Genomic DNA, 14,862 nt, shown 5'->3' with positions numbered 1-14,862 from the left:
AGTATGATGCAGTCTGAATGATATTTATCACCTAACCCAAGGCCAGGTGAGCGTTAGCAAGTTTTTTCCTGAGCAAGATTGCCTGTCTTTACACATTATTGCTCCAAAAAGTCCAAAGCTGAAAGCTCCTAATACAAGACCACTGGCGAGGTCAGAGCAAATCGCTTCCTGAACTTGCCAGAGGATTGCAATATAAATTGGTCTCAAGAACTACAAAAATTGGACACAATACCAAAGAAATTGTCCTTATTTTGCTGAGAGTAGCCTTTTGGCAACATACTACACTACTGGTGAGCTAATAGCACTACAGCAGCGCAGGTTGACTGACTGTTACAGATTGTTATCAACTCCAATGACAGGAATGTAAAACACTGCTCTTGCCAGAAAATCATCACTGTTAGTGCAAATGCAAGATTTACAGTACGGGGCAGAGGCGAGAAGTAATGCATTCATTTCACCACACATGTATATTTGCGGTCTTTCACACTTGCTTGCAGTGTGACCACAACGTTGATGCCTAAAGCATCTCATGGTTGCGGCACAAAAGCCTGCTCATCCAGTCTGTGTAATCCTGCATGTACTTTCTCTGGCAGTATTGGCTTGTTAAAAGTGAGGACATGAGAGGCAGAAGGTAGAACATTGCCGATCCTTATGTTCAGCCTTTGGGACTTATAACTTCTTCTGATGTTAACTCTTCTACAATTTCCTCTTCCATACAATTCTCTAGATCTCGACAGTCCTCAATATCCTTTGAAGCATTGAGGGTGCTGTGTGGATCAACTAGTACAGAAAACTCGCCTACACTCTTTAATCCAAGGATTTTCTGCGACTGGATGTCATTAGTCGTTTTCACATAAAGTCCATTGTAAGTTTTCTGGATTTCCTTTAATGGGTCTCCAGCAGAACTACTCGTATATAATAGCTACATCACAAGGAAATACTGTATTGGAGTTTTCTTTGATTTACAGAAGGCTTTCTATATGAACTGGTGTCATGGAAAAATGCTTCAACTACACAAATGGGGTATTCACGGCAATTTACCAGTACGAAATGGATACTTCATTAACACATTCTTTGCAAATACACTTTTACAATGAGTATTATTCTGAAGAAAATTTTTAGGTGTACTATTAGATAATTCCCTTGCATGGGGGCTGCACATACAAGAATGCAAGAAAGCCCTAAACATTATTAAATGCGTTTCAAACATAAGTTGGGGCTTAGATAAAAAAATACTATTGCAGTTGTATAAAGCATTGGTTCAATTGAAGCTTGATTACAAGTGTATTGTATAATTCATCTGCTAGAAAGTTGTATCTATAAAAGTTAGATGTAATACATAACAATGGAATCAGATATGCCACAGGCACATTGCTCACAAAACTGGTGACTAGTGTAATGTCAGAAGCTGGTGCAATGCCTTTATAATATAGAATAATATAATGGCATTATGCCTCAAGATTTTATTGTTATGATGTGCAGTAAATATATGGGCCTTTCTTACCCCCAATAAAACATTTAACTTTCATCCTTTGTCTGCATTATATGAACGTCGTGCTACCTATTCCAGACCAGCCAGAGTACAGTATCATGAATTGACAAGTATGAAATTGCTTTACCTAACACATTAGCAATTTCTACAAGAGAAATAACAACATGGATTTTACCAGTGGTAAGCATTTGACTGGACCTCTTCTATGGAAAAATAAAAAAGAAACCAGCAGTGATCATTCAACAGAAATTTTCATAAACCATCATTGCTATGAAGGATATATAAGAATTTATACTAAAACCAAGCACAATGTTGGGTGCTTGTATAAATAAATGGAGAAGCCCATTCATGGAAACTACATGAATATGGATATGACATGTGTTTATACAGCAAAGGTTATTGGTATACAGCAAGCTCTTCGCTACACAGAATGTTTCTGCGAAGAGAGAAAAAAATATAATCAGACAGTATCACTATTTAACAGAATGGTGTCCATGGCAGTTAACACAAACCGTGGACCCTTGCACGGGTCATCCGGATATAATGATTCACCACAGGGACAGATCTGTTTTCTTCTGCATCACGCTGTGGTCATGACTGAATTTCTGGCATCCAAAACATCGCATAGAGTTGGGATGAAAGAACAAATATTGAATATATGAAATCCAGCCTTTATTTTGTGTAAATCTTTTAGACACAATATTATTACTCATGTTATTAATGTGCAACATTATTATACACAATGTTATTAAGCGTTAAGATTTTCCTTCAACGTTATTAAACATAAGGGTATCACAGAGATAACCTCCGATACCCTAATGTTAAAATCTAATGTTATTAAACATTAGAACATGCGAAAAGAAAATATTTCCTGTTAAAAAACAATAGTGACATTGAGAAGAATAGTCTTATCAAAACAAAACAGTTAAGAAAGAGTTGTTGAAGGTTATAAAAACCTTAATGAAACACAAGATGACAGGGGTGTAAAGGACCCTTGCCACTTAAAAGCACTCAAACCATTTGCAATGAAATGTCAAAAAGCTGTGAAAAAGTTATAACATTAAATCACAAAATAAGTCGAATCTCGTAACTAATTTTTTAATTTATATCACTTAGGTTTTTCTCAGGCCGTCCTTTCTTCTTCCTCCATTTTACTGAAAGCCTCAATGTCAAACTCCAAGTTGTCTTGAGATTTGCTTCCTCATATAACGTGCCACTGTGTGTCCGAATCACTGAAATCCAAAGCAGTACTAAGAAGTTGGGGATAAACAGACGAATGTTTGACCTGTGAAATCCAGCTTTAATCTTCTCTAGACACATGAGTTGCAGAGGATAGAACTTCTCCATTGCTTCTTGTATGTAGTATTCGACATGCAACAACTCCTAGCTCATGAAGTTCCTCTGCGATTTCCTCTTCTGTACAATTTAACAAACCTACATGACTACACCCTTAGAGGAATTCTGTGGTGTAACCTCAGTGCCCAAGACTTCAATATTCTTGGTTTTAAGTAGCCGTGACGATTGCAGATTGTTGACAGTTTCAACGAACAGCCCAGTAGAAGTTTCCTTGTTTCTTGTACAGGTCCTTCAGCATCTTCTGTGATGCCTTCAGCTATCACAAAACAACTTACTTGAAAAATCCCTTTCTTTTCATTGGATCACCAAATATTTTGGAATCATTCCAGTATTTTTTGGACGAAACTTAGTTTAATCTGTCTTCTTTATGTTCATGACCTCTGTATTCTTCCTTTGCTTCACTTCCAAAGTTAGCGTCTTCAAGACATGGGTTTTTCCGTAGATCTTCTGCTGTGGATGTTGTTACCATAAAATATGTTTTGCCAGTAAATATGTCAAAAGGTGTGGGGGCGGAGAGACAGTTGGGCATGTCCCTAATCACTGATCCTGCGTGAGTTCCCCCATTCAACTGTCTTCCATAAATTTAATCCTCGCTGGGAAGTCAGGTACTGTCTGACCCACGATACTGACATCCCAGAGCTCGCACAAAGCAGTAAGGGTTCCAATACCTTTACCAATGGGACAATCCCTGTCAAAGCAAGCTCACAGCAGCCTATCTTCAATCTGGCTCCAAAGCCAAGAAGAGGGATGAGCACTCCCCATCCGCACTCCATCCAGTGTTGGCAAAACAGATGATGGACTGAGAAGCACAATCACAATCAGTTTGGACAGCTTGGGACCACCATTCCTGTACTTCATAGTGAAGTTCCTGAACAAGACCATTGCTCTGTTGGTTGGCATAAGTGGAAGTACTGAAATACTGTGTTGTTGCCCACCCCGGACGAATGTATAGATGTTATTGTATAGAAGGGGGTTGGATTTGTCCAGAACATTATTATTATTATTTATTTATTTTTATCTTTTTGTTTATGTGAGCATCAACTTCTACAGTCATTACCCTTCGTCACTTTCTTTAAAAATTAAATTTAATCACCACCAGGTTCATCAGGTGTAAGGGTGTAAAGGGTTCTTACATTTTATTTAAAAACAAAAATAACAATACATGAAACATTTAAACACTCATATGATAGTACACTATTAAAATTTATAGAGTGTAAAGAAAGTATATTCACAAACTATTAATATTCGTTATATTCACAAAATATTTAAACACTTACAATGTACACTTATAACACTTACAGGGTGTAAAGGGCCATGATACTTAAATAAAACATATAATAAATCAGATTAAATACAAAAATAAAAATCAATACCAAGATGATTAAATAAAATACGTGTTCGTACAAACAACTTGTACTTACTTACAAACTTGTTAATAGTCCGCTGGTGTGTTGATAAGCAACTATTTTTCCTTCTTTACCATTTTCCATATTAGCAGCAATATTATTACCTCTTTCTGAGGTCCTTTTATATAGTACATTCTTCCACTAGGTGCTTGACTGTAAGCTGTTTATCACATTCACTGCATATTGGTCTTTCTTCGCCAGTTAACAAATATAAATTTGTTATTTGTGTGTGACCAATACTGAGTCTGGTGAACACCACTTGTTCTACCTGAATCAGTTTCATGTCATTCTTCTATTTAAATGAAGAAGATTTAATTTGGTATTTAGCCTTCTCCATTCATTTCACCATGTGTTTCTGATGGTTTTGGTTAGAAAATTTTTAACATCTGTCACTCGAACAGGAAACACATCCATATTATCGCAAACTGTTACTATTCTGATAGCTTCAATTGCTCTTTCATTTTCTGATATATCAGCATGTCCAGGAGTCCATACAAATACACATTGCTCTCCTCATCAATTTAAAATATACAGAATGGAGAGGATGTTTTCAATAAGTAAATACTTAATGTTCTTGTTCGAATAACAATTAGTGCGCTTAATGAATTGGAACATAAATGATTTCATCAGATTGAAATAGATTTTTTAAATTTTTGAAAAATTTTAATCAAAAGAAGAATATTTAATTTCTTTTGTTTGACATTGATTTTATTTTTATAGTATTGATAACATTTCATTAGAAATGATGTGAAGTTCTTTGTTTTAAGGTGACAAGTGGCGTTTAATCCTTGTTATTTTGTGTTTCTTTTTTGGGTTTTAATAACCTTTTGACAAGTATATTTTTAGATGAAACAGATCATGAGATGTGTTTTGATGAAACTAGTCTTCTGACTATGTTGCTAGTAAATTAACAGGAAAAGGAGAGAAATATTTTCTTTAGTATTCATGGTTTTTATTATTTACAAAGAACTGTGAAACTTCTTACAATCACTTTTTTGTGGTACAATATTGTAAGGAGTAAAGAATAATTTACTTTGACAATTTAAAAATTTAAAAAGAAATATAGTAAAATCTGTATTAATTTTTATGAAAATAAATTGATTAAATGATTAATTTAATTATTATATGCATTTAGTATGGTCTTTCCATATTCAAGGTGACCATAACTGATTTTGAATAGTAAATTATGTGGAAATAATAAAATTTATATTTTTTTTTTTAGGAACTTCTTGGAAGTGATGGTGTATTTTTTTATCCATCATTTCCAGATCCTGCTCATTATCATTACCAGATATTTTACAAGTTATTAAATGCAAGTTATTTAGCAATATACAATTTACTTGAAATGCCAGTAACAGCCTGTCCATTAGGATTAAACAGTCAAGGTCTGCCAATGGGAATTCAGGTATAATAAATTTTGTTTACTGACTGTTTTATTTCATTAAATTGTCATGTAAAATTTACAGCTAATATCTTAATCAAATTTGTATGATTAAACATTGCAGATTTGTTAATTCTTTTTAGAGATGAGATTTTAGCTTTTGTTACTGAGGTTTTAGCTGCTTACTGAACAGTCTCTGTAACTAATAATTTCACAAAGGTTGTTTGTTGTTAATTGCATAATGACTTCATACTAAAAATTTCACCATGTGACATAATATTATTTGTAACGTGCAATCTTTCACATCTATCCTTTAATATTTTTACATTTACAGTTTTTCATTTACAGTTTTTATATTAGTGACTTTTAGTGCATATAATTTCCTTATTTTGCAGTAGTTTTTGGTATTTAAAATTCTTTATTATTTTTGACAGGTTAATAAAATACTAGTAAATAGCTGTTTCATTTTTTGAAATCTGATTACATTAAAAAAAATGTTAAGAAAGTAAGTTACTTAATAGTTTCAGTTAATATGAAAGTTGCTTTCTGGTTTATAAAGCATTATGTAACAGAATTGTTATGTAAATGTTGTATCAAAAACATGTCCACAATGGCCCAATGGAATTCTTATATATCCTTATTTATAAACTTAATGTAATTTTTAGGGTGTATAAAACTTACTTATTTTTTATCTAGTGTAGCTTAATTTACAACAGCCAAGTCATTAGTTGTGTCCTGCTGGTTGTTCTGTTCAGTATATTTTGTAATTAATGTAAGGCTGAATTTACAAGGTGTGATCAAAAAGTGTCCAACCGTGGCTCATAAAAACAAAAATACTTTAGCTGTTCAGATTAATGATTTATCCTCTTCAAACTAGGACCCTTCTCATATAACACAGTTACCCCAACGATGTTTCCATTGTTGGAAGCATTTTTCAAAGTCATTTTTAGTGAGCAGTGTAAGTCCTTTTGTTGCATTTCTTTTTATCTCTTCTCTATCTTTAAATGTGTTTCCTTGAGAGGAATTTTAAGCTTAGGAAAGAACCAGAAATTGCTGGGAGCTATGTCTAGCGAGTAAGAAGCCTACTGAAGTTGTTGGATACTACTGTGTTTTTCCAAGTATCTCTGGATATGTTGTAATACTTGGGCTAGATTGTTGTGATGAATTTTTTTAAAGCTGTAGTCTCTTGCATTGGATAGTACCTCTTGGGTAATGAAGGACTGTTATCTGGTACTCTTTATTGACAGTTTAGGAGCATACTTATGATAAATCAAACTGTGGTAATAAAAAAAAACTGTCAGCATGACCTTCACATTGCTTTTTTATTGCCTCGCTCTCTTTTTTATAGAAAATTTAATGTTTTTCAATGAGATGACTGTGGTCCTGAGCCAAAGTTGTCGATATTATAGCCATAATATACTCATGTTTAATCTCCAGTTATTTTTTTTTTCATAAAATCAGGATCACTAGTAGCACATTCCAGTAGTCTTGGACAACTTGCAGTCAGTTTTCCTTTTGTTCATGTGAGAAATTTTGGGATAAATTTTGCTGGTATGTGTTGCATCCCAGATCGTTTATTAAAATGATTGCCCCGAGCCAAATGAAATTCTTACTTCATCTTCAAGCTCTGTAATTGTTATTCAACAATCATTCATCACCATCTGTCAAACTTGCTAGATTTTTACAAGATCTTTGCTGGTAAAAGGTTTGCCAGAGTGTTTGTCACTTTTGAAAGATATATGACCTTCTTGGAAGTGGTGGTGATACAACTTTTTAATTTGTGTAACACTCTTAGCTTGGTCACCAAAAGCTACCTGAATCTTTCTTGTTGTTTCTGCTTGCATGTTATCAAGTTTCTGACAAAATTTAATACAAATTCTTTGGTCTACCAGTTCAATCATTTTTAATGGCAATAAAAACATGACAAATACTACATGCACATTTTTAGTTTCACAGCTGGTAAGCACCAACTGGTTGCATTGGCAGCAAAATAATGAATCATACACAACCAACACGAGTGAAGATACAATCAATGACAGACTCCCTCCCGCTTTAACTGGTTACCACAATAAAAAAAAAAAGAAGTCAAATACGCTTTGATCAAATCTTGTATGTGTGATACATATGTTACAATTTGTAATATGATTTGATTAACAGGAAATTAATATTTTCTGTTAATTTTCTCTTAATCTAATCATATTCATTGTTTAATTTACATTTCCTTTTTAGTTTTTAAAGAGGCTCAATCCTTATTAACATCTTATGTAATTTAATGCTACTTATTTCTAATTTTTCATTATACTGAAAATAGAAAGTGGTTCAGACTTACATTTTAAATTAACTCAAGTCAAATTAATAATCTTTCATAGTCAGACTTACAAAATAGTGTTGTGTGATAGTTAAACTATGTTGGAGGAATTGCATAATTCTAGTGAAGTTATTAAAAAAAAGTTCATTGGGAGAACAGCTAATGCAAGTGTTGCTTTTATTGGGACCGTTAGTTATCTCCAATAACAAAAAATAAATTTGGCAGGCAGGGACAAATTGTGGGGATTATTAAGATCATTGAATTCAGAAAATTTCATGCATTGGGTCAAAACTCAGTTATTACCAAATTTCCATTGTACTTGTTGATAAAGCTCTATATCATAGTAATGTAGACTGTAAAGACCCCACTCCAGTTTTATAAAGGAAGAAATGACAAAATGGCTGCTAGAAAAAACAGATTTGTATCAATGATGCAAAACTTATGCCAGAACTATGTACATAATAAACTTCATAAGGTACATATAAAAAATTTTTGCTGGTTAATTTGAAGAAGTCACATAGATACATGATTCTTCATTTACCTCTACCATCCAGACATCAGTCCTATTGAATTAATTTAGGGATAGTGAAAAATCATATTGGAAAAACAAAAGTTAAAAACAAATTAGAAAATACTATAAGAATTTGCAAAGAAAATATTAATTCTATCTCAAAGGATAATTGGGTTGCTGATTGTGATAAAATAAAAATGATCGAAGAAGATTATTGTGAACAAAAGCATATCATATAATACGGTAAGGTTTATTGCTACAATGACAATTCTTTTACTGAAATTTGTGATGACAATGATCAAAACTGTGACAAAAATGAAGAAGAGTTGTTGGTTAATTCAGTCCACTATAAATATTTTCTTTTCTCTAAGTTAAGTGAATACATTATATGTCCTAAATAATAATAATATATAGGGCTATTTGATTACTTGTAAAATAATATGCATTGTGTCTTTAAATTCCTGTGTTACAAGATGACTATTAAAATGAATAAAAAATCAAACTAAAATTTGAAAGAATTTTTTTATGTTTGGTTAAAAAAAAATTATGTTATGAAAGTATTGTTAAATTTTGAATGTTTAAAGAAAATTAGAGGAGCTTATAAAAAGCATTTAAATTGTCATTGAGCAAACAAAAAAATATTCAATATTAAATCTAATTAAAATACATTTCTGTAAATGGCAAAGAAATCATGATCTGTCTATTTTTAAAAAACTTTCCGGTAGCTGAACAAATTCCTGTATTGCATTTTATATTTTTCTGTTTCTAGTGTGACTCATTTGATTGCTCTGCATTATTAAAATAATTCATCTATACCTCAGAATATATTTTAAGATACTTTATGAGATTGGTCTATTGTAATCATGCTTAAAATTAGATTATATTTAACTTAATCTAATCACTAATATTTAACAGTAATATTAGTGTTTCTGCTAAAGACCAAAACTTAAATTCAATTGCATAAGTGTGTATCCTAAATCCAAAAGTGTGTTTTGTTTAATAAAATGACATAGTTCCTCATATTGTTGTGATTAATTTTAAGGAATAAAATTGTGCATTATAGTCATGAAAACAGATTAATCCAGTTTTTGTTTTTTTTAACTATTATTGTAAAAATAAACTTCATTTTCTCTTAAAGCAGAAGAAAAGTTTCTTCTTCATGTATAACGAGCCAAAGAATTAATTTTTCTGAGCTGTAGTGGACGCCCATCCATCTGAAAGTGTTTAATTATTAAAAGGAAATTTCCTACCAGCACATACCTAATCACAACTATTAGGCAATTGTATTGTGTTACTTTCAAGGTTTAGCTTGGCTCTGACTAAAGTAAATTTTATTTGTTTTATTTTTGTACTTCAGATAGCACTTCTATATGAACATTAGGTATTATTCATGATTTCAGTTTCATTGTAGATGAAACAATAATAAACAATATTATTGTAGATAAACAATAAGCAATTATTGCTTATTAGAAGGAGTTTTTATTTTCACAAGTACTATAAATTAAAAAAAGTATTTCTGGTAAAAGTGTTCTGGTTCATTTATGAATTTATGGAACAAGATGTTCATAAACTCCAGACATGTACTTAATTGATTTGAAATACTATCTTGTAAATGAAATGATATATAAGTAATAGAATATATATGTACTAAAATGTACAACTTTTTAATAGCAATTTCAGTTACGATTTAATATATTTAGGTTGTCTAAAACGTATTGAGCCTTTGGAGAAAAAATTGAGAATACATTTATTGTTATTGAAAAATAACATTATGAGATCACATATGGACCATTTTTTTTATGACTGCCATTTTTCCGGTAACCATAATCCTGTTGGTAAAGAACTTTTTTGTGGTTTCTGGTCAAAAGAGTGACACGTGGTTTTCACAGTCCTCTTTTGAAATTATCTTAACACTAATCAGGGAGTTCTGCAGAGACTGAAACAAATGATAGTCTGATGGTGTCAGGTCTGGGCAATATGGTAGAAGCATTAAAACCTTCCAGTCAAGTTCTCTCAATTTCTAAGGTTGTTAAAAATGTATGAGGTCTGATGTCATTTTGGTATACGACGCCCTTGACCAGTTCAGGCTGTTTTTTTCCATTTCTAGCTACAATTGCTCTAATTGTCAACAGTACAGATCTGAGTCTATCTTTCTATGTAGCAGCTCATGATGCATGATGCTCTTTCAATCCTACCAAGTGCACAACTTAACCTTCCTGGATATCTATGTGGAATTTGCCACAGACTGTGAAGTTTCTCCTTATTTCTACAATGATCTTTTTCGCACATTATTATCGTAGGTTTTCCACTTTTCATCACTTGTGATCAATTGCTTTAGAAATGGCTCGATTTCATTATGTTGAGATTCATGATAGAAAGTGAAGATTCGAAGATAAAAATTGATCAAGTAAATTTTTCTGAGTCAGATCATGTGGGACACAAATGTAAAACTTCTTTTTGTAGCCAGTTTTTTCCAAAAGGTTTAATACTGTTTGGTGATAGATGTTTAGGTCCACTGGTGATGTCATGACTGCTTACATGCCGATCTTTGTCGACTTTTACCAGAATACGTTAACTCTATCCCATATGCAAAAGGCTCAGTACTTTTTTGACCACTTATTGTTATTACTTTATGTTCATTTTTGTTGCTGACTAATTTTCTTTTATTTACAAAATAGATTTTAAAATAATGTAGACATTTTGTGTGTAAGACGATAAATTGGATACCTTACTTCCTGATTGTACCATAAAAAAAATACCAGTAACATATCAAGGAACAATTCCTTTAAAATTAAAGTACATAAAGGGTAAGATGCAAACTATTAAAACTGTTGACATACTGCCACGTAGGTTACCAGTAAAAAAAACCACTGGATTATCAGTAGATATTGTGACACTTTTTTGACTAATAATCTTAGCTGTTGGTCCTTAAAAAATAAAAAAAATAAAATTGGTTTTATTTTATAATTTTTTTAATATGTTATTGTAGTACAAGAGTGCTTAAATTAATCTGAACACAAGGAATTTTTTGTTTATTTCTGTGTCGTAGTAATACTGCTTGAGCACATCCATTCTTTGAGTTGTCTGTATAGTAATTTTCATAATATAAATAGTGTTTTGTGAAAGTTTATTTCCTTTTTTATTAAAAATCATATTTTTTTTGTTCTGTGTGTCTTGAACATATAATAATGGACATAACGCCAAGAAAGCATTTGAAAATTGTCTCTTTTTTTGAGCATATCAGTATGACACTATGACAAATAGCTTCTGAATATGGTGCAGGACTATGGACAGTAAATGTTATTGTAAAACAATTTAAAGAGATTAGTCTTTTCACCTCAAAGGAAAGGCAAATGTGGCCATAAAAGGAAAACTACTCCAACACAGAATCGGTTTAATAGAGAAAAGGTAAGCTTGATCTAAAATTATCTGCTGTGGACTAAAAATGAGAATTAGAAGCAGTGGAACAGACTTCTTGCAGCTGGACAGAAATCTAATTAGCTAGCTAAAAAACAGCTTTTAGCACCAGCAATGTGCAAAAAAAAGTGGCTCTTATGGGCCAAAACACATGCTAACTGGACCAAAGAACACTGAAAAATGTTATATTTTCTGATGAGTCACATTTTTATGTTCAGGGACAAAGGTATGTTAGATAAGTATCAGATGAAAATACATTACTGGCTCATATCCAACAATCAGTTAAACATCCCCCCAAAAAAATGTTTTTGGTTGTTTCATATTTGAGGCCCTTGTTCATTACTTTCAGTAGATGGTTTGTTGAAAACTGATGGATATATCAAGATGCTGAAAGAAAGAGTTGTGACACAGCTTCAAAAAAAATTTCCACAACACAGCAGTGTTTCAACATTAGATGATATATTGCCAAAAAAGGGAAGAAGTCTTTGAAGAATGAAACATTAAACTGCTCCCATGGCCAAACAACTCCACAGACTTAAACCCAATTGAAAATCTTTGGGCAATAGTCAAAAAAGACAGTAAAAAATGAAATGTACCACAAAAATTTATCTTTTTAAAGCAATATTATCGGTATGGTTTCATGATGAAGAAATTAAAAAAAAATGTATTCTACACTTGTTGAATCAATGCCAAATCTTGTATGTGAAGTGATTAAGAATAAAGGAAAACATATTAATTACTAGATATTCACAAATTGTACAAGTATGATTTGTTTTTTAAATAAAATTGCTTTTTGTTAAATAACATTTGTGTTCAGATTAATTTACCAGCTACTCTATTTAAAAAAACAGTGATATTAATAAGGCAGATAAAATTTTGTTATATTTTTTCCTTGTAATTTTTATTCATTAGTTAATTTTTTTCCATTAAAATCATAAAGTTTTTTCAATATTAAGTTCAAATTAATTACGAATGTTGCAGTAACTGAATTTGTTGGTAAGTATTAAAATATCCCAATTTACTGAGTTGATTTTAATAGTATTTTACCTTGTCTTATTTTGATAATAATATGAGCTAATAGGTTGATAATTTTCAGGTTGTTGGATGGCAGTGTCAAGATAGATTAACAATAGCTGTAAGCCAAGCTCTAGAAAAGGAATTTGGAGGTTGGGTACCTCCCCTCGTAGATTAAAGCATTTATTTTTCTGTTAATAAGATTATTGTTACGTGATATTGTTATTAACTTAATTTCATAATTAAGAGTTTTGACAGTTATTTTATGAAAACCTATTTTTTTGAACATTTACAAAAAAATTATTGAATTTCAATCTAAGAATTCATTTTCAACTTCTACTGACACCACATTATTGTTTTAATTGCAAATAAGGTACAAAGCAAAATAATTGAATATGTATATAGTAGTTTTAAGTGTGATATTTGGTATAATGTAAAGTGTTTTATATATATATATATATATTCGTATATGTCGTTTTTTATACTGTGATAAAGTATTGTTTAGTTCTTTTTGTACATTTAAAATGGTTATTTTCTTTCTTTTTAAGAAAAATGTGTAAATATGTTAAGTAATCTTTGTTAAATAGTTTTAAATTAATTTTTGATTATAACCTAACTTAATGTGTGTTTCTGTCATCTCTGTGTAATTAAATATGTGTGTGTGTATTATACTATATTTATATTGTATACCTTTACTGTTTACAGTTATTATTTATTAATATTAATATATTTCCAGTTTATATCTGAAAATGTGCTGTTTTGTTTTAATGAACACAAAAAATATGAAATCAAATAAAGATCATTAACCCTTCAGCTTAATATATGACTTAGTTCCTTTCTATACTTCCATCATGAGAAAATTTAAAAAAAAATAAATATATTTACAATATGTATGTGCTTTACTGTAGTAAGAGTAGTGTGACATATTGGTAAAGGAATGCTTTTGTTCTTGAAATTTATTTTTAATAATAATAATAGATAACAATCATTCTTTCCAACATGTTTAATCAAAACAGAATTTAATTTAATCAGTTTTAATTAGATCAGTTTTTAACCTTAGCAACAGGAGGAATAGCAAACCTTGTAGGAGTAACAGCAAACATTGGTAGATGAAACTGTAAGTGTTAGTGGTAAGATTTCTTCATTTATTTTTGGGAAATATTTTTTCTTACTTAGGACGTGATTACCCTGATAATACCTCTCTCTATAGAGCTAAGGAGGTTACAAACAGAATCAATGTACTATGAGTTATGAAAGACTAAACAAAAAATGCCTGGTTGTAAGACTATTGCTCTTCAAAAGGCAATTAGAACGTTTGATTTGATGACTTTTTTTGCTGCAGTTTCCTATTATAATAACATATTTGGAGCTGGAAAAAATTATGGATATACATACTGAATTAACAACTGGAACTCTGAGAAAAATGTTTCTTTTACTTAAATTGAGCTTCTTCATCACAAACCATTATTATTACAATTATGTAAAAATAAAACAATGTAATTATGTATGCATTTCCCATCTGCTGTATGTGAATTGTTTGTTTCAAAGTTTGTCATAAAACTCATATACTAGTGCAAAAGAGAGCTACAATAATTAAAAAGTATATAAATTAATAAACGTAATACATATTTAATTAATTTTTTTCATATTTGTCTACCCTTTACACTACATAAGTTTTAAAAATTACCAAACTAACCTAATTTTTATTATCTTATTTAATAATGTTTGAGCAGGCAAGCTCTTAATGATGGAAAACCTATTCCTCATTCTAAACCCCTACTTCATCTCTTCAGAGTTAACCAATAATGTACTTTCTTTTATTATTCATGCTGTAGATGCTTACTAGTTAAGATTTTTGATCCTATTGCACATAACATGAGGCGCATAAATGCATAAGTACGTACTTGTGTACATTATCTCTTACTCTATCCATGCACTATTTTTGCATTATTAATGTAATTTCAAGTTGTTTTTTTA

General features: G+C 31.0%; 1 protein-coding gene across 4 annotated transcripts in view; it reads left to right on the top strand.

Annotated features, from left to right (window-relative positions):
* Positions 1–13,704, top strand: part of LOC142332122 (fatty-acid amide hydrolase 2) — a 138,071-nt gene extending 124,367 nt beyond the window's left edge. For all 4 annotated transcript variants that reach the window (XM_075378386.1, XM_075378380.1, XM_075378370.1 and 1 more), the window contains exons 10-11: positions 5,477–5,659; positions 12,968–13,704. In XM_075378386.1, coding sequence (XP_075234501.1) covers positions 5,477–5,659; positions 12,968–13,063 — 279 coding nt within the window. In that variant the 3' untranslated portion in view covers positions 13,064–13,704. The remainder of the gene's footprint in view (positions 1–5,476; positions 5,660–12,967) is intronic.
* The last annotated feature ends 1,158 nt before the right edge of the window (positions 13,705–14,862 follow it).

The sequence above is a fragment of the Lycorma delicatula genome, chromosome 1 (assembly GCF_047948215.1).
Source record: "Lycorma delicatula isolate Av1 chromosome 1, ASM4794821v1, whole genome shotgun sequence".
In the NCBI taxonomy this organism is placed as follows: Eukaryota; Metazoa; Arthropoda; class Insecta; order Hemiptera; family Fulgoridae; genus Lycorma; species Lycorma delicatula.
The sequence above is the reverse complement of the archived record's forward strand: the minus strand, read 5'-3'. Positions and strand labels throughout refer to the sequence as shown.